This window comes from Ascaphus truei, chromosome 3, assembly GCF_040206685.1.
Source record: "Ascaphus truei isolate aAscTru1 chromosome 3, aAscTru1.hap1, whole genome shotgun sequence".
Classification (NCBI taxonomy): domain Eukaryota; kingdom Metazoa; phylum Chordata; class Amphibia; order Anura; family Ascaphidae; genus Ascaphus; species Ascaphus truei.
Genome location: NC_134485.1, coordinates 3,018,523 through 3,040,269, shown reverse-complemented (window position 1 = coordinate 3,040,269; position 21,747 = coordinate 3,018,523). Strand labels below are relative to the sequence as shown.

General features: G+C 49.8%; 1 protein-coding gene across 1 annotated transcript in view; it reads left to right on the top strand.

Moving 5' to 3' along the window:
* The window catches only part of LOC142490599 (uncharacterized), a 125,927-nt gene that overhangs the window by 21,714 nt on the left and 82,466 nt on the right, over positions 1-21,747 (top strand). Inside the window, exons 2-3 of the mRNA XM_075593015.1 lie at positions 6,818-7,472; positions 9,976-10,102. Of these exons, the coding sequence (XP_075449130.1) occupies positions 6,831-7,472; positions 9,976-10,102 (769 nt within the window). The 5' untranslated portion in view covers positions 6,818-6,830. The remainder of the gene's footprint in view (positions 1-6,817; positions 7,473-9,975; positions 10,103-21,747) is intronic.

Sequence of the window (21,747 nt, the reverse complement as noted above, 5' to 3'; positions counted from 1 at the left end):
ACACACAGGCAGATGCAGACACACACACAGGCAGATGCAGACACACACACAGGCAGATGCAGACACACACAGGCAGATGCAGACACACACACACACAGGCAGCAGAGACACACACACACAGGCAGCAGAGACACACACACACACACACAGGCAGATGCAGACACACACACACACACACACACACACACACACACACACACACGCAGCAGAGACACACACACACACACACACACACACACACACACACACACACACACACACACACACACAGGCAGCAGAGACACACACACACACACACACACACACAGGCAGCAGAGACACACACACACACACACACACACACACACAGGCAGATACACACACACACACACACACAGGCAGATGCAGACACACACACACACACACAGGCAGATGCAGACACACACACACACACACACAGGCAGATGCAGACACACACACACACACACACAGGCAGATGCAGACACACACACACACACACACACACACACGCAGATGCAGACACACACACACACACACACACACACAGGCAGATGCAGACACACACACACACACACACACAGGCAGATGCAGACACACACACACACACACACAGGCAGATGCAGACACACACACACACCAAGCAGATGCAGACACACACACACACACACACCAAGCAGATGCAGACACACACCTATGCATGTATATATATATATATACACACACACACACACACACACGCCTATGTACTCATGTATAATCACACACACTATATACATGTACACACAGCCTGACAGTTTAGTGACACAAATGAATACTGGTATTCAAGTTGCATATGTGTGTGTGTGTACACACATATATTTACACAACGTAGACAGCCGTACATATGCGCATGCGGTCTAGACAGTTGGTCACGGCAAAATGAGCGCCAGTGCTTGGCCGCGACTCACCTCACCACCGGCCGCTTCGCCGCTGAGGCAAGTCCCTAACCTTAGCCCTTACCCTAATCCCCTAATACTAACACTACCCCATACCGTAAAAATCCTAAACCCTTTACACATGGCTCCTACCGTTAACCCCGTACCCTAAACCTAACCCCCTCCACGGGCGGAGAGCTGCGTGGTTACCACGTGTCCCTGTGTGTGTGTGTGTGTCATAGTATGGATATACGCACGTGTGCGTTGCAGCGCTGCTATGACAGGGTAACCTGTTTCCTGGTGGGGGTGAGAAGCGCTTCGGGCTGATTTCTGTTCTTCGCAAATGTTGGGAAATGGGAGAGCTGCATTTTAGGAAGTTTATTAAAGTGAGAGATCAGGCACCGATTTAGATTAGTCTTGCTTTTATGTACTAAAACTGCTCAATTTCCTCCAGATCTCTCTCCCAGTTGTCAGTTTGCTCCTGTGCAGCATATTATTATTTATTGTTATTATTAATAATATTATTATTATTATTATTATTACCCGTACTCCTCGGAGGATTACCAAGGCTGGAAAGATCTTGTAAGATTGAGGCTCTGTAGATTACATTGCAAATGTGCCTTTTCTGGCTCACAAACTGCTACAAGAAAGTGTGTTCTTGATTTTCCGTTCCCCCGCACCCCCGCAGAGCAGAAAGGCGCAGTATCACATGCTGCTTAGCGCATGAAAGATCCGGCACGTTTGTGATCATTTTGCAGCTTGTTGAACCACTTCCGTATTTAGAAGCTTGGAATGAGTTCTGTTCATGTGCTAAAAGTTTACACCAGATGTCCGGCTTTGTGTATGTAAATGGTGTCCGTGAATATGGCGGAATGGCGTTCTCCCCATAGGCGACACTGCTACGGAGTATGAACAAAGTGTTCCTCCATCCTTTGTCAGCAGCACAGTGTATGTGGCCTGCCTGTCTGTTATTTGGGACGGTGCGGCCACATTGGCATCACGGGATGTACACCATGAAATGGGAACCAGATCTACAGCGACCAGTGTGTGAGAGAACGCTGAACCCTATCATTATCCCACAGGGTATGAACCTCTAGCCTCTGTGTGGTGCCTCTCTATTATATGCAATGGAGCACAGTAATGTCATTTTAACAAATCAGACCTGGCATCAATGTCCGTGTTCCCCGCAGAATGCAGCTGTCCCCCGTGCCGGCGACTTCACTGCTATTTGCTTTGTGCAATGGGGTTATTTGCAAACGCGCTCTGGTCTCAGTCCCTAATATAGCAAGCAGCTCACTCCTTCGTGCTTTGGACGTGTCTGTACTCTGTATACTCTTGTGTATATGGGGAAAAGACAATACCAGGGTTACTACATGCTTGCTCCTACTGTATGCTGCGGAGTTATCCTCTTGGCTGGAAAGTTCAGATAGAAAATGAATGGGAGTAAGTCTGACCTTAACCAGGTCTGCAATGGCGTTCCACGTCCTCTTCCCCTAGTACACAGGGTACTGTTTGGGTCCCTGTGATAACCGGACTGCGGCCGCTATAATCAAAATCTGATCTAAAGCAAATATACGGTGTATCGAATCCCACAGTAGAGCCTCAACTAACAGAGCCTCTGTTACACTGATGGAGAAACTGACGTGTCGGGAGGGAAGGACGGAAGATACAATATTTAGGGGGGTGCATTGCGGCTTCTTGTTAACGTTCATTTCGATGACTCCTACATAGACCTCTGTGTAAATTCACACTCATACATAATGATTTAACACTGAGAAAGCCGAGTTGCACATAATGGAAAATATTCATTGTGGATATATTGTTAGTAGGGCTGTCCCACAGGGATCGTTCTGCAAGCAAATGTGTGTTATATACTCACTGATGGCATTGAGCAAGGAGTCGAAAGTCAAGTCTATATGCGAGGGAGTATATGCGAGGGAGTATATGCGAGGGAGTATATGCGAGGGAGTATATGCGAGGGAGTATATGCGAGGGAGTATATGCGAGGGAGTATATGCGAGGGAGTATATGCGAGGGAGGACGTAGAGAGCTTGCTCAAAAGAAATAGACACTAAATAGTATGAGTGGCAGATCTAACTTCATGTTCACTACATGTACACTCAGCTGTGTGTAGGGGATGGATTCCCAATATTCAGGGCTCAGCTAGCCTTGGAGCATATATAAACATTCTCAGAACCGCAATAATGTTTGACAAAGATACCAGAGCATGAATAAGTGCTACGTGAGACTCACTTAACGAATGAAAACATGGCAAAGTACTAGTAATGCTGGAAAGATCTAACACATCTCTATATCTCCCATAAAGGTCATGTAGAAACTCCCAGTAAAACAAAGGTACATACTGTACCATGATGAATAATCTGTGGAGAACTCACTTGAATAGCAGCTCGGTCTTTGATGATTGCGTGCGTCACGCCGTGCATGTGAAGAAACGGCAGTACCGTGGGGTCCAGTGGCGGAGCACAGCTGTAGAAAAGTGGGGGCTACAAACCAGTATTAGTAGTAAAAGAGTTTATTGGGTGGTCATGAGGAGTACAGGTAACTCTGACGCGTTTCAGGACCGGAGTCCCTTTATCAAAGAGTGGATTCGCGTCTGCATGCTTTCCCCATTATATATTAAAGCCCCCGCCCCCAGCGATGACATCACGGGGAACACATCTCGCGCGGGTTGCTCAGAAAGACAAACCCATTGGTGGACACTCACAACCAATGGGATGTCTGACTGTGAACTCGCCTCCCGTGTGGGCTGTGGCTAACAAGGCAATACGTGTCATGGGAGCATAGCACTATACAAAACACAATGTGAAGATTAAAACAAATATAGCATTAAGCTATTAGTGGTTAAAAACACGAATATAGAACCATCAAGAAATGGAGAACCGTCTGGTGAATGGCAGATTAAGGCATAGATTTAACCCACGGGAATAGTTTGATATGTCAAATAGATAAATGGACAGAGCAACATGGCATCTCTTAGCAAGTATACACAATGCAAAGACAAATTTCATCAACATGTCAGACATATGCCTATCTTGTATACAGCTCCCTGTTGTCGTGTTCATAACGTACTGTACTCATCAATCAATACAAGACATGTTATATTAAAACATTAATCAATTGCGTTGTGCATTATTCTTATTCCTGGTATCATAATACACATAAGGAGAATCAGTTAGCATATTGAAGCATAAAGAACATCATAGTATTAATAACGTGATCTGAAATCAATCATCTAATATAACTAATAGATAAATGGACAGAGCAACATGACGTCTGCTGGTAAGTATATATAATGTATAGACATATATATGATGTATAAACATATATATAAAAGAGAAATATTTGATATTACTGAACAAAGTACATTTATGCATCATGCCAATCTGTTGAATAAAGACTTTTATAGCATATATCTGGTTGTTATTATATGATCTAGAAAGGTTATAGACACAAATCAATGCCCAGTATCAAATATTAAAGCATAAATCTGTTGCATGTCCATTTATTTCTATATATAGTCTCATGATGTACCTTAGAGCAAACAGTTTGCATAGTTACACACTTAAATAAAAATGTATAATACTGATAAATGAGGAGTATCATAATCCATTATACACGGAAATGTTTCAGGTCCCAGTCTAGATTCATGCCCCTGGGTGCCAGTGTCCCAAGGGCATAAATCCAGTACATCTCTCTTTGGTTTAGAAGAGACTCTCCTTCTCCTCCTCGAGCATGGAGACGTACATGTTCAATTGCACTAAATGTGAAATTCTGTATGGAACCGAATTGACATTTTGAAAAATGACGTGCTACTGGATATCTTTCATCTCTATTTTTAATTGTTCTGACATGTTCTATAATTCTCTCTTTAAGTGGGCGGATTGTCCTGCCCACGTAAGAACTGCCACATGTGCATCTAAGTGCATAAACAACAACTTTAGTATTGCACGTCATTAGAGAACATAAACGAATTCTTCTTTGTGTGTACATTTTTGATATGTTTCATAGGGGAAGCGTATCTGCATACGTTGCAATCGCCGCAACTCAAGAAACCTTTGATCTTGGTTTTTTTAATCTCTTTATTGGGATCAAATAAACTAGGGGAGATTCTGTTACCAATGGTTTTAGCCCTCCTAAAAAACATTCTTGGTTGATCTTGTATATAATTATCCAAGTTCTTATCTAGTTTTAATATGCCCCAATGTTTTGTCAAAATGGCTCAGATTTGTTGTGCCTGCCTAGAGAAGGTGGTAATAAATAGAGGTAGGTCCTCAGTTGGTTTAGTGTGTTGTTGTGATTTTTTCTCATATTTAGATTGTTTGTTTCAAAAGTACAGACCTATCGGTATGTAATGCATGATTAAATGCACTATTAATATCTTCCTCTTTGTAACCCCTCTGTTTAAACCTCTCCGATAGTTCGTCTGCTTGGGTTAGGAATATCTGATCTGTTGAACAGAGTCTCTGAAGTCTAAGAAATTGTCCTTTCGGAATACCTCTGATTAGGGAGTATATGCGAGGGAGTATATGCGAGGGAGTACGTAGAGAGCTTGCTCAAAAGAAATAGACACTAAATAGTATGAGTGGCAGATCTAACTTCATGTTCACTACATCTACACTCATCTGCACAATGTCAGGCAGTGGCAGTCAGGCTGCAGAAAAGTAGACAAGCAACAGAGAATTGCATTGTAACCCGCCCCGCTCGCCCCATCCTCCCCGCCCGCTCCCCCCATCCTCCCCGCCCGCTCCCCCCAGCCTCCCCGCCCCGCTTGCCCCATCCTCCCCGCCCTCCACTACAATCCATCCAAAAATCCTTTGTTTTGGAGAACTAAAGATAAGAAACTCATGGGTGTATTTGCATTTTTACCACAGGTCCCCAAATCTGCTCCAATCACCCCATTGTCATGTCATACAGTGATCGGGCATCAGAAAAGGATTCTGGGAAATCATTTGCAAATTGTGTCTCTGAGCGTGTCTCTCTCGAGCTACCTATCCATTTTACATATGGCTGTTTTGCTTGCAGTATTACACAGATTGCCCTGCAAAGTCTGGGTTCAGAGTGCAACATCAGACGATCCACTCAACTTGGGTGTTTCATCCAAACCCAACACAACCACAAAGGGATTTTGGATAAAACAAAATCCCCCACAATGCAAGGTGTGAAAAGCCAAGAAAGCCGTAACACTTTCAAAAAACATATTCTTTCTTGCAAGTAATCATATAATGTAACATCCATATGAAGTATTGTCCCGGAGGGACTTCCAGGCATTTGAAATGCGATCGAAAGCTTAAGCATTTAGCTGTTCTCTTTGGAGTGCTACATACAGTCTGCAAATGAGATACATCGGTGCGAGAGACCACACAGGTTCCCCCACACAGGTTCCCCCACACAGGTTCCCCCACACAGGTTCTCCCACACAGGTTCCCCCACACAGGTTCCCCCACACAGGTTCCCCCACACAGGTTCCCCCACACAGGTTCCCCCACACAGGTTCCCCCACACAGGTTCCCCCACACAGGTTCCCCCACACAGGTTCTCCCACACAGGTTCTCCCACACAGGTTCTCCCACACAGGTTCCCCCACACAGGTTCCCCCACACAGGTTCTCCCACACAGGTTCCCCCACACGCTGATGCATTGTAATTGTGAATAGGGAGTAAGAATACTGTGTTCTGTAGCTTTGGTGCCTGAGACACAGGGAGATGGTGACTTGCTGGAGGTCACAGGTTGCAGATAGATGGATTTGATTCCTGTTCTCCTGCTTGGCGGTGATGATACCACTGTGCTACTTTTTGCTGTGTGTTGCACGCGCTTTCGGGAGGGACTCGTTGTTACTGTCCCTCTAATTGCTGCTTTCCCCTTTCTCTCTCCCCACCGCGCAGGTGAAGGGCAGCTATGGAAGAGAAGATGGTGGAGAGCGGGCTGATAAAGGAGGAGTTTCTGGAGAGCATGCCGTGCCAGGCGAGGGTGGAGGTGCAGCTGCAGGAACAGCTGAAGTGTGAGGTGGAGCCGCAGATGGATGCAGCGGGCATGATGTTGGCGGGGTCCATGGACTGCCTGGTGGATTACAATCTTGGGACCCAACTCACAGTGGAACAAGAGATCCAGATTGGTGATGGTGCACCCGCATGTCTGGGATTTGACATGAGCTTCCTCCCCCGCAAGGCACCAAAGCCCCGGCAGAGGAGGGCATCTGGGGCACGGAATTTCAGCTGCGGGCAGTGTGGCAAAAGCTTCCTGAGGGGCACTGACCTGGCCAGACATGAGAAGGCCCACACAGAAGAGAGGACGTACGTCTGCAACATTTGTGGCAAGAACTTCCGCAGACACACGTCCCTGCTGATTCATGCCCGCATTCACACTGGGGAGCGCCCCTACCAGTGCACACAGTGCGGCAAGAGCTTTGTCCAGCGGCAGCACCTCACTACCCATCAGAGAACTCACACAGGGGAGAAGCCCTTCCAGTGCATTGAGTGCGGCAAAGGATTCCGGTGGAGATCTGAGCTCATCAAGCACCAGAAAAATCACACAGAGAAGGTAGGAACCTTACTGAAAATCTCATATTGATTTTTTTAAAATAGATGTTTCCCTAATTTCAGCACTTGATACAGATCGAGTTTCCAAAATGTATCCTAATTGATACCCAATTACGCAATTAACCTGAGAATGAATTTCTCTCTAAGACAATTTGTGCAGGAATATGTTTCCTTGAAACTGGTCTCTAGGTTGTCCGCAAGTGCTGAATTTAGGGAGTGCTTTTATTATATCACTCTGATGTAGTTCTAACTCCTAATTCTGTTTAACCCCTCTGTGCTGCTCAGGATCAGTGTTTTCTCACTATGAATTCCCTCTCACACTGTAACACACCCTGTGCTGCTCAGGATCAGTGTGTTATCACTATGCATTCCCCCTCACACTAACACTCCCTGTGCTGCTCAGGATCAGCGTGTTATCACTATGAATTCCCCCTCACACTGTAACACTCCCTGTGCTGCTCAGGATCAGTGTGTTATCACTATGAATTCCCCCTCACACTGTAACACACCCTGTGCTGCTCAGGATCAGCGTGTTATCACTATGAATTCCCCCTCACACTGTAACACTCCCTGTGCTGCTCAGGATCAGCGTGTTATCACTATGAATCCCCCCTCACACTGTAACACACCCTGTGCTGCTCAGGATCAGCGTGTTATCACTATGAATTCCCCCTCACACTGTAACACTCCCTGTGCTGCTCAGGATCAGCGTGTTATCACTATGAATGCCCCCTCACACTGTAACACTCCCTGTGCTGCTCAGGATCGGTGTGTTATCACTATGAATCCCCCTCACACTGTAACACACCCTGTGCTGCTCAGGATCAGCGTGTTATCACTATGAATCCCCCTCACACTGTAGCACTCCCTGTGCTGCTCAGGATCAGCGTGTTATCACTATGAATCCCCCTCACACTAACACTCCCTGTGCTGCTCAGGATCAGTGTGTTATCACTATGAATTCCCCCTCACACTAACACTCCCTGTGCTGCTCAGGATCAGTGTGTTATCACTATGAATCCCCCTCACACTGTAGCACTCCCTGTGCTGCTCAGGATCAGTGTGTTATCACTATGAATTCCCCCCTCACACTGTAACACTCCCTGTGCTGCTCAGGATCAGTGTGTTATCACTATGAATTCCCCCCTCACACTGTAACACTCCCTGTGCTGCTCAGGATCAGCGTGTTATCACTATGAATTCCCCCTCAAACTGTAACACACCCTGTGCTGCTCAGGATCAGCGTGTTATCACTATGAATTCCCTCTCACACTGTAACACTCCCTGTGCTGCTCAGGATCAGCGTGTTATCACTATGAATTCCCCCTCACACTGTAACACTCCCTGTGCTGCTCAGGATCAGTGTGTTATCACTATGAATTCCCCCTCACACTGTAACACTCCCTGTGCTGCTCAGGATCAGCGTGTTATCACTATGAATCCCCCTCACACTGTAACACTCCCTGTGCTGCTCAGGATCAGTGTGTTATCACTATGAATCCCCCCTCACACTGTAACACTCCCTGTGCTGCTCAGGATCAGTGTGTTATCACTATGAATTCCCCCTCACACTGTAACACTCCCTGTGCTGCTCAGGATCAGCGTGTTATCACTATGAATCCCCTCTCACAGTGTAACAGTCCCTGTGCTGCTCAGGATCAGTGTGTTATCACTATGTATTCCCCCTCAAACTGTAACACACCCTGTGCTGCTCAGGATCAGCGTGTTATCACTATGAATTCCCTCTCACACTGTAACACTCCCTGTGCTGCTCAGGATCAGCGTGTTATCACTATGAATCCCCCCTCACACTGTAACACTCCCTGTGCTGCTCAGGATCAGCGTGTTATCACTATGAATTCCCCCTCACACTGTAACACTCCCTGTGCTGCTCAGGGTCAGCGTGTTATCACTATGAATTCCCCCTCACACTAACACTCCCTGTGCTGCTCAGGATCAGTGTGTTATCACTATGAATCCCCCTCACACTGTAGCTCAGGATCAGTGTGTTATCACTATGAATCCCCCTCACACTGTAGCACGGGATCAGTGTGTTATCACTATGAATCCCCCTCACACTGTAGCACGGGATCAGTGTGTTATCACTATGAATCCCCCTCACACTGTAGCACGGGATCAGTGTGTTATCACTATGAATCCCCCTCACACTGTAGCTCAGGATCAGCGTGTTATCACTATGAATCCCCCTCACACTGTAGCACGGGATCAGCGTGTTATCACTATGAATTCCCCCTCACACTGTAGCTCAGGATCAGTGTGTTATCACTATGAATCCCCCTCACACTGTAGCACGGGATCAGCGTGTTATCACTATGAATCCCCCTCACACTGTAGCTCAAGATCAGTGTGTTATCACTATGAATCCCCCTCACACTGTAGCACGGGATCAGTGTGTTATCACTATGAATCCCCCTCACACTGTTGCACGGGATCAGTGTGTTATTGGTATCATGCTGTAATGGTTTTGTGTGCGTGTATTTCAGTCTGCGTTGGGATTTGATGATCTCGCCGCCTCTTTCTCTAAGGAAGAGTGGATGGAGCTGGAGGAATGGCAGAAGGAGCTGTACAGGAACGTTATGAAAGAGACATCCGAGACCTTAATATCACTAGGTAATGCTGGAGTCTCGCCGCGGTACTTCTGTCTCCTGGTTTTATTGCACTTGTGTGAGGCAGTTTCCTTCTGTGCCTTGCGACCCACACACCTAATTCTAGTCCTGTTTGTGTATTTTTAGAGTAATGTTGCTGAGGATGTTTGTATGTCAGTTTATAAACCCGATTAAGGAGCAATCTTCTTCACTTGTACCCTATACTGTGACTAAACGCTTTGCAACCAGTTATATCAGTAATAAGTATCTTACCCTACAGAGGTAAATATGTAAAGCTGTGGAAACAGCCATAGACCAAGTATTGATCTTAAAACCGAATAAATAGTAGAAGGAAAAAGGTTCTCCCAATTGTAAATGGAAAAGCCGCGGTTTTATGGGGAGCGTTCGGTGCTGTGTATACAGCCGGCGGTGCTGTGTATACAGCCGGCGGTGCTGTGTATACAGCCGGCGGTGCTGTGTATACAGCCGGCGGTGCTGTGTATACAGCCGGCGGTGCTGTGTATACAGCCGGCGGTGCTGTGTATACAGCCGGCGGTGCTGTGTATACAGCCGGCGGTGCTGTGTATACAGCCGGCGGTGCTGTGTATACAGCCGGCTCTCGTCCAGACTGTCGTCATATTGTATCAAAAATAATTATAACCGTGTGCAAGACGCCCGGTCAGGGAGCGTTACTAGCGCAGAAAGTATTGGGTTCTCTTCCTTGCTCAGAGGATCCTCCTTAAGGAATCCTCGCGGGTGAGCTTAGCGGGGCGAGCTTAGCGGGGCGAGCTTAGCGGGGCGAGCTTAGCGGGGCGAGCTTAGCGGGGCGAGCTTAGCGGGGCGAGCTTCGCGGGGCGAGCTTCGCGGGGTGAGCTTCGCGGGGTGAGCTTAGCGGGGTGAGCTTAGCGGGGTGAGCTTAGCGGGGTGAGCTTAGCGGGGTGAGCTTAGCGGGGCGAGCTTAGCGGGGCGAGCTTAGCGGGGCGAGCTTAGCGGGGCGAGCTTCGCGGTGAGTCCTGTGGTTTAAAACTTCAACTGACGCCAATATCAATAAACGTAATTTTGTGTTTGTACATCAGCAATGAAACTGTATTAGGGCGTGCATGTTGGCGTGTGTCCTGCTGCTTCTGCACATGGCTGTACATGTGTTGGGACGTGTCCTGCTGCTTCTGCACATGGCTGTACATGTGTTGGGACATGTCCTGCTGCATGTGAACATAGCTGTACATGTGTTGGGACGTATCCTGCTGCATGTGAACATGGCTGTACATGTGATGGCATGTGTCCTGCGGCTTCTGCACATGCCAGTACATGTGTTGGCGTGTGTACTCCTGCCTCTGAACATGCCTGTACATGGGATGGCGTGTGTCCAGCTGCTTCTGCACATGGCTGTATGTGATGCCGTGTGTCCTGCTGCTTCTGCACATGGATGTACATGTGATGGCGCGTGTCCTGCTGCTTCTGCACATGCCTGTACATGTGATGCCGCGTGTCCTGCTGCTTCTGCACATGGCTGTACATGTGATGGCGTGTCCTGCTGCTTCTGCACATGGCTGTGCATGTGATGGTGCGTGTCCTGCTGCTTCTGCACATGGCTGTACATGTGCTGGCGTGTGTCCTGCTGCTTCTGCAAATGGCTGCACATGTGATGGTGCATGTCCTGCTGCTTCTGCACATGGCTGTACATGTGCTGGCGTGTGTCCTGCTGCGTCTGCACATGGCTGTACATGTGATGCCGTGTGTCCTGCTTTTTCTGCACATGGATGTACATGTGATTGTGCGTGTCCTGCTGCTTCTGCACATGGATGTACATGTGATTGTGCGTGTCCTGCTGCTTCTGCACATGGATGTACATGTGATGGCGTGTGTCCTGCTGCTTCTGCACATGGCTGTACATATGATGGCGCGTGTCCTGCTGCTTCTGCACATGGATGTACATATGATTCCGCGTGTCCTGCTGCTTCTGCACATGGCTGTACATATGATGGTGCGTGTCCTGCTGCTTCTGCACATGGCTGTACATATGATGGTGCGTGTCCTGTGCTACTGCACATGGCTATACATATGATGGTGCGTGTCCTGTGCTTCTGCACATGGCTGTACATATGATGGTGCGTGTCCTGTGCTTCTGCACATGGCTGTACATATGATGGTGCGTGTCCTGCTGCTTCTGCACATGGCTGTACATATGATGGTGCGTGTCCTGTGCTTCTGCACATGGCTATACATATGATGGTGCGTGTCCTGTGCTTCTGCACATGGCTGTACATATGATGGTGCGTGTCCTGTGCTTCTGCACATGTCTCAGTAAACTCAATATTTCAATAAGATGGAGGAATTGGGGAAATATTCGATGTTCGTGTTTGAACAAAGTAACAACAGCCGCCCTGCTATTCCACGGATATAACCTGTAACGCCCGGGGCTTATTATAATGGCGTGTCATTTCCTGTAACGCCCGGGGCTTATTATAATGGCGTGTCATTTCCTGTAACGCCCGGGGCTTATTATAATGGCGTGTCATTTCCTGTAACGCCCGGGGCTTATTATAATGGCGTGTCATTTCCTGTAACGCCCGGGGCTTATTATAATGGCGTGTCATTTCCTGTAACGCCCGGGGCTTATTATAATGGCGTTTCATTTCCTGTAACGCCCGGGGCTTATTATAATGGCGTTTCATTTCCTGTAACGCCCGGGGCTTATTATAATGGCGTTTCATTTCCTGTAACGCCCGGGGCTTATTATAATGGCGTTTCATTTCCTGTAACGCCCGGGGCTTATTATAATGGCGTTTCATTTCCTGTAACGCCCGGGGCTTATTATAATGGCGTTTCATTTCCTGTAACGCCCGGGGCTTATTATAATGGCGTTTCATTTCCTGTAACGCCCGGGGCTTATTATAATGGCGTTTCATTTCCTGGTCCTTATAGGAAAATACTAATATACTCTGGATATGAGAGAAAGTAAAAGTGACCCTTCCATGGAAGGAGCTGTTAGGGTTTGGTTAAGGAAACGGCAGATCTGATGTTTCTGGACTTTGCATTTGGGGGGGGGGGGGGTGTTCTCCCTTTGTTGTAAACAAAGGAGCTGTTTGTATAAGAATACGCGGCTGATGGGGAGACGCTCGTTTGTAAGTCGGACACAGAACGTCCCATTGTGCAGGGTCATGGTTCTGCAGGGTCAGTGCCAGGTCAGTGCCAGGGCCATTGTTCTCTATGTTCATAGTTGACAAAGGGATTGAATGAATAGGGTTATTTCAGGGCACATGTAGGGAGGCTACAGTAAGACAGTGTAACAATGTGCAAATGAATGACCGGTAACATTTATTGTGGCAATAAAGCAAAAAAAGCTGCAGCACCCGCTGTGAAGTGCAGTGCAAACCGAGCAGCGCCGGGCGGAAAACTAAAGTCTGACGTTTCCTATCTACTATATATTTCTGAAAGCACTGTATGTCTGCGTCCCTAGCGGCAATCTCATTGGTCCCTTGGCCCGCCCGCCCCCGCACACCTCTCATTGGCCTGAGGCGGAGTGACGGGCCAAAGGACACACAGGGACACACACACACACCTCTCTGTCCTCTCCCCCCCCATCACACTCACCTCCCTCTCCACTCACCTCCCTCCCGCTCAACTCCCTCCCCGGCGCGGGGACGGGCAGTGGGCAGGGCAGCCTGCCGCTGCCTCCACTCACCTCCCGCTCCCTCTACTCACCTCCCGCTCCACTCATCTCCCCGGCGCGGGGACAGGCAGTGGGCAGGGCAGCCTGCCGCTGCCTCCACTCACCTCCCGCTCCACTCACCTCCCCCTCCCCTCACCTCCCGCTCACCTCCCCTCACCTCCTGCTCAACTCCCGCTCACCTCCCTGGCGCGGGGACAGGCATTGGCCAGGGCAGCCTACCGCTGCCTCGCGGCACCTAAGATGGCGGCGGAGAGAAGGACCCCTTCCTCCCTCGCGGACTAACTAACATGGCGGCGGCCAGAAGGAGAGGTGTGTGTGTGTGTGAGTGTGTGTGTGTGTGTGTGTGTGTGTGTGTGTGTGTGTGTGTGTGTGTGTGTGTGTGTGTGTGTCACAGCGTGACTGTGTGTGTGGGACACTGTGTGTGTGTCTGTGTGCGTGTGTGTGTGTGCTACACTGTGTCTCAGACACTGTAGAGTGGGGACCGGAGCTACACATGGGGGGTGGGGGGTGGGGGGGTCAGGAGCAGAGAAAGATACAGGGGGAGTGGAGAGGAGGGACCCGTCAATTTAAAGCAAACCAACCCCCCTCCTGTCCACTGCCCCCCCCCCTCCTGTCCACTGCCCCCCCCCTCCTGTCCACTGCCCCCCCTCCTGTCCACTGCCACCCCCCCTCCTGTCCACTCTCCCCCCCCCCTCCTGTCCACTCTCCCCCCCCTCCTGTCCACTCTCCCCCCCCTCCTGTCCACTCTCCCCCCCTCCCATCCCCTCCTGTCCACTGTCCTTTCACCTGTCCCCCCCCCCGTCCACTCTCCCCCCTCCTGTCCACTCTCCCCCCCTCCTGTCCACTCTCCCCCCCCCTCCCATCCCCTCCTGTCCACTGTCCTTTCCACTGTCAAACTGTGCCCCCCCACCCACCCACTGCCCCCCCCCCACCCGGCCACTGTCCCCCCCCCCGTCCCCCCGGCCACTGTCCCCCCCCCTCCTGTCCACTGTCCCCTCCTCCAGTCCACTGCCCCCCCCTCCTTTTCCCCCGTCCCCCTCCCCTCCTTTTCCCCCCCTCTCCCCCCCCCTTTTCCCCCCTCTCTCCCCCCTTTTCCCCCCCTCTCCCCCCCCCCCCTTTTCCTAGCGCTAAAAGTAACTCACGGCCAACGCCGGCTCTCCCCCCCCCCCCGCTCCACTTTCTCCCCCCTCCCCGCTCCCCTTTCTCACCCCCCCGCTCCCCTTTCTCCCCCCCCCGCTCCCCTTTCTCCCCCCCCCCTTTCTCCCCTCCCCGCTCCCCTTTCTCCCCCGCTCCCCTTTCTCCCCCCCCCTGCTCCCCTTTCCCCCTCCCTGCTCCCCTTTCTCTCCCCCCGCTCCCCTTTCTCCCCCCCCCCCGCTCCCCTTTCTCCCCCCCCGCTCCCCTTTCTCCCCCCCCCCCCCGCTCCCCTTTCTCCCCCCCCCGCTCCCCTTTCTCCCCGCTCCCCTTTCTCCCCCCCCCTCCCCTTTCTCCCCCCCCCCCCGCTCCCCTTTCTCCCCCCCCGCTCCCCTATCTCCCCCCCCGCTCCCCTTTCTCCCCCCCGCTCCCCTTTCTCCCCCCCCCCGCTCCCCTTTCTCCCCCCCCGCTCCCCTTTCTCCCCCCCCCCGCTCCCCTTTCTCCCCCCCCGCTCCCCTTTCCCTCCCCCCCTTTCCCTCCCCCCTCCCCCTCCTCCCCTTTCCCTCCCCCCCTTTCCCTCCCCCCCTTTCCCTCCCCCCTCCCCCCCTTTCCCTCCCCCCTCCTCCCCTTTCCCTCCCCCCCTCCCCCCTCCTCCCCTTTCCCTCCCCCCCTCCCCCCTCCTCCCCTTTCCCTCCCCCTCCTCCCCTTTCCCTCCCCCCCTCCCCCCTCCTCCCCTTTCCCTCCTCCCCCCTCCCCCCCTCCCCCTCCTCCCCTTTCCATCCCCCTCCCCTTTCCCTCCCCCCTCCCCTTTCCCTCCCCCCTCCCCTTTCCCTCCCCCTCCTCCCCTTTCCCTCCCCCTCCTCCCCTTTCCCTCCCCCTCCTCCCCTTTCCCTCCCCCTCCTCCCCTTTCCCTCCCCCCTTTCCCTCCCCTTTCCCTCCCCCTTTCCCTCCCTCCTCCCCTTTCCCTCCCCCTCCTCCCCTTTCCCTCCCCCTCCTCCCCTCCCACCCCCCTCCCACACCCTTCCCCTCTCCCACACCCTACCCCCTTCCCCCCCTCCCACACCCTTTCCCCCCTCCCACACCCTTCCCCCCCTTCCCACCAATCTTCGCCTTCCTGCCCGCCTTCCTGCCTCCCCGCCTCTGCTTTCGCGCCCACCAGCCTCTGCCTTTCACCCGCCCTTACTCCGCCCGCCTCTGCCTTTCACCCACCGCCTCACAGCCGCTGCATGCACTCAACAGACTCCCGCCACACTCGACACATACCTGCCGCCACACTCACCTGCTGCCTCCCGCCCCTACGCACCGACATCACTGACCCACCGCCTCACACCCTAGCAGGACCCCCACTCACAGAGAGCACTCACAACCCACGCGACACCTGCCGCCTCACACCCTAGCAGGACCCCCACTCACAGACAGCACTCACAACCCACGCGCCACCTGCCGCCTCACACCCTAGCAGGACCCCCACTCACAGACAGCACTCACAACCCACGCGCCACCCGCCGCCTCACACCCTAGCAGGACACACGCCTCACATTTTTACATCTGTTATGTCACCAAAATATACATTGTACTGTGGTGTGTTTACAATAAACCATTTTTAAACAACATTGTATTACATTTTATTCCATCTTTCTTTTCAACATTATTATCCAACCTTTACAACAAATACTCACCTATTGTTCCACGATTTATAAATAAGACTACCTATTACGCATTTACATCCCGGGCAACGCCGGGTCTCTCAGCTAGTAACCAGATAAAATAATACATCCGCACACCCCTGCGCGTTTCACCTGCTTCTCCAGGGGGAGGGGCCATAGAATATGCCACCAATTATCATCTATATAGAACAATGTCAATCAGTCGGTTCATTACAATGTTACATATTATGCACTCCATTCCAAAAGTGCACAACTTGGACAACGTGTGCCGAATATAGCAAGATTACAGATTTTCTATGTAATAATATATATTTATTTGTAAAGCGCCAGCATATTCTGCCGTGCGGTACAGTAGTTATGTCTGTCACTAAAACAGCGTTACATACAAATCAGGACAAACATGCACAGACAGCGAAGGAAACGAGGGCCTGGCCCAGAGAGCTTACACTCGAGAGGGAATGAGGGGCCTGGCCCAGAGAGCTTACACTCGAGAGGGAATGAGGGGCCTGGCCCAGAGAGCTTACACTCGAGAGGGAATGAGGGCCTGGCCCAGAGAGCTTACACTCGAGAGGGACTGAAGGCCTGGCCCAGAGAGCTTACACTCGAGAGGGACTGAGGGGCCTGGCCCAGAGAGCTTACACTCGAGAGGGACTGAGGGCCTGGCCCAGAGAGCTTACACTCGAGAGGGACTGAGGGCCTGGCCCAGAGAGCTTACACTCGAGAGGGAATGAGGGGCCTGGCCCAGAGAGCTTACACTCGAGAGGGAATGAGGGCCTGATCCAGAGAGCTTACATTCGAGAGGGAATGAGGGGCAATGTTGAAACAAGGTAAAGCGGCTGCCCGTTGTGGGGTAATTGCTCAGTGTGGTCCAGCCGTACAGCTGATCCCATTAAGGTTTGCGGGTGAGAGGGTTAGTGGGTGTCAGTGTGGGGTGTGGTCCAGCCACACAGCTGATCCCATTAAGGTTTGCGGGTGAGACTGTTAGTGGGTGTCAACGTGTTATTTGGTCCAGCCGCACAGCTGATCCCATTAAGGTTTGCGGGTGAGACTGTTAGTGGGTGTCAGCGTGGAGTTTGGTCCAGCCACACAGCTGATCCCATTGCGGAGAGAGAGTTGGTGACACGGGACAAAACAAGGGCGGAGAGGTCAGGGAAGGAGAGGTAAAATTTGGGTATCATCGGCATAGAGATGATACTTAATACCGAAAAACTGTTAGTTCACTGAGAGAGGTGTGTGCGTGACTTTGTGCGCCTGTCTGTGTGCGCCTGTCTGCGTGCGTGTGTCTGCGTCCCGTCCCTTCCCTGCGTCCCGTCCCTTCGTCCCCTCAAAGCTCACTCCAGATAACTTGGGGATAGACACTTGTGCTGGTAAAGGAGCACACCTCGGTTTCCCAGCTGGGAGATATTTAAATATACTTTGTATAGCCATTAGCATGAGTGTCCTGTTTGAGCACAGCTGTCTCTCCCCAAGTTATTTGAATCTATATTGAAATGGAGACACTCGGGGACATCTCAGGGAAACGGTGAATCCGTTGTGTGTATTGGTACTAGTCTGGAATATTCGCATTTGAAGTTGAATCCGTTTATGAATTTTTTTAAATCCGTGCGTCTGAGACCCCAGACGGATTTTGAAGAATTCAGGCAGCCATAAAATGGAGTAACCGGCTTGCGGATATTCTTTCCGCAGATCAGGTTTGGCAGTGAAATTCAGATCCTAAAACATGTTCTTGCATTCTAATCGTACGGTTTTTCATCGTTCTTCCCACATATCACATATCATTTATTGCATGGGCATCTTACAAAATGTGTATTTTATACATTCACAATTATTGAAACCATTAATTTTGTAGTCCCCTATACCTTCATGAGTAAATAGCACATGTGTTTAACACCTTTACATACGTTACAATGTTTGCAGACCTGAAACCCAATCGGTCTTATCAAGTCCCGCTATTTGTTTTATCAAAATCTTAATTTACCAAATGTATCCCTTAGATTTTGAGATCTACGATAAGTAATGCTAGCAGAAGCTGGGATACAACGAGAAATTTTAAAAATCCATCCTAGTAACTTCAGTATATCATTTTTTTTATATTTCATGGGATTGATTTGTAAAAAGTAGTACTAAAACAAATTGCTTCCTGTGAATTTTTGTTGTTGTTGTTTGTAGCACTTTTAGGGACCAGTAACGCATCATGGTTATGACACGTTACACATAAAGCATAAAATCGCACATGTATTTGAGGTGCAATCATATCCTTTAACCAAAAATCTATTAAATAGCAATCTGGCCTCTTCCTTTTTTTTTTTTTTTTTAGCATGTTCTTGTATAGCGCTGCTAGTTGTACGCAGCGCTATACAGAGACATTTTGCAGGCACAGGGAGATAAAGTGACTTGCCCAAGGTCACAAGAAGCCTGCAGGGGAGTCCGGAAATTGAACCAGGCTCCCCTGCAGCAATCTCAGTGTCAGTCAGTTACTTACTCACTGAGCCACTCCTCTTGATCAAAATCATTATTTTGCACAATATCTTTTGCTCTTAAAAACTATGCATTAGGGATCCCCCAAATTAGAGGTCTAGGGTGTTGAAGTTGGTTTTCAATGTATTTAAATACTTCCATCATGCATCAGCCACATCTGAGAAATCAAGAGTATGATTAGAATTCAAAGTAATGCATTCTTGCAAAGCGTGAATAGTACCATCCCAGATAAATGTCGTCAATATAACTGTACCAGAAGACAAATGTTCATGATCCATCATGGAGGAGCCAAAATCACGAACCAGCTCCCACCATCCCATGAATACGTTGGAACACCCAGTTGCATGGGTAATACACACTGCTGTGCACTGGTTTGTAAAAACACTTGTTGATCAATAGTTACAGGTGAAAATGAGAAAAATTGCATCCTGTAATGCATAATTAGATAAATAAGTGGCCCATGGTGTTTAGATAATATTGAACTCATAACTCATAGATGCATGAAGGTCCCAACACTAACAGTGGACCGAAACAGTACCTTCCAAATTCAATAATTGATCCGATGTCTCTAATGGCAGGTTAAGATTTTGTTGAGATTCAAAAATCTGTTATTTTTGTATATTTTGCATACTTTTTTTTTAATCTACCTTTAAATTGTTACATTTGTAATGTATGATTGACATTGGTTTATATAGATCTTTCTGTGTGACACTTCCCCCTGGTTATGTGTTAGCCAACTGTCACGGTAGACCAGACTTTACACAGCCATCGCAAATACTAGGCAGAACAAGATGGTTAAATAAACAAGGGTTTATTCTGGCCGGAGCCGACAGGGAGCAATACAGTACTAAACACTGCAAAAACTCGCCACAAACTCGGGGTACAGGGGACTGTGAACTCAGGTGTAGGGTGCTACTGAAAGTAGCTTACCCTAGTTGCCGCCCTTGATTCGTTCGCCAATCCCAGTAACCAGCGATGCCCGTCTCTGGCCCACAGTTCACTTTCCCAGTTGTCCTCTAGACATCTAGACCAACCATGAAGAACTGTGGAGCCCTTATCGGCTTGTATTGGACCTTTTGCCTCCATCAGAAATCATGGAGGACGGGGGTGCCGACCAGTCAGTGAAGACCAATTTGTTCTCAATTCTAACTCCATACCTCCTGCAGGGGTAGACGCCTGCTGCTGTCAGGGAGAGGACAATGCTCCGCTATTGGTGTGTACCTCCCCAGGAAAAAGACCCTTCCCTCCCCACGTCCTCCTTGTCCCCAAACACTGCTCCTGGCCCTACAGAAAGGCTAGTCCTTGACTCGTATGCTAGCCACTCAACCTGTGATAGTGACCCAAGCATGTAATGCGTCACACAAAAAACACATAGAAACATAATGTTATTAAACAACTGACAATAACCTCACACAGCAACCCTGCTACTGATGCCTAACCTCATGTGACATAACAGGGCCGGCAACCATTTTTTAGCCTAGAGAGAGCCATTCTGACCCTATTCCTGGGTCACCATTTTCACTGGTCGGGACAATGAGTGGGGTTAACCTTATATATACCGGGCCCTGCTGCCCCTACTGTCACACCGGCTTTTTATCAGGTTATATAAACTTTTGATCCCTTGTCCAAGGATTTACTTGGTTCAATAAGGAAGCCTGGGGTACACTTAATTTTCAGAGACCCTCACTACCGATTTCCTCCTTTAGACTTTACCTTTGTAGTTCTGAAAGCTTGCACTCGTTTTACCAGCCCACATGGTTTCATGCCCATCACACAGGGTTTCATGCCCATCACACAGGGTTTGGGTACCCACTACGCAGGGCTTCAGTATCCACCGCAGGGAGTTCATGCCCCACCACAAAGCTTCACACCCATCACACAGGGTTTTGGTACCCACCACAAAGCTTTCACACCCATCACACAGGGTTTTGGTACCCACCACACAGAGCTTCACACCCATCACACAGGGTTTTGGTACCCACCACACAGAGCTTCATACTCATCACACAGGGTTTTGGTACCCACCACACAGAGCTTCACACTCATCACACAGGGTTTTGGTACCACCACACAGAGCTTCACACTCATCACACAGGGTTTTGGTACCCACCACACAGAGCTTCACACTCATCACACAGGGTTTTGGTACCCAACCACACAGAGCTTCACACTCATCACACAGGGTTTAGGTACCCACCACACAGAGCTTCACACTCATCACACAGGGGTTTGGTACCCACCACGCAGAGCTTCACACTCATCACACAGGGTTTTGGTACCCACCACACAGAGCTTCACACATCACACAGGGTTTTGGTACCCACCACACAGAGCTTCACACTCATCACACAGGGTTTTGGTACCCACCACACAGAGCTTCACACTCATCACACAGGGTTTTGGTACCCACCACACAGAGCTTCACACCCATCACACAGGGTTTTGGTACCCAACCACAAAGCTTCACACCCATCACACAGGGTTTTGGTACCCACCACACAGAGCTTCACACTCATCACACAGGGTTTTGGTACCCACCACACAGAGCTTCACACTCATCACACAGGGTTTTGGTACCCACCACACAGAGCTTCACACTCATCACACAGGGTTTTGTACCCACCACACAGAGCTTCACACCCATCACACAGGGTTTTGGTACCCACCACAAAGCTTCACACCCATCACACAGGGTTTTGGTACCCACCACACAGAGCTTCA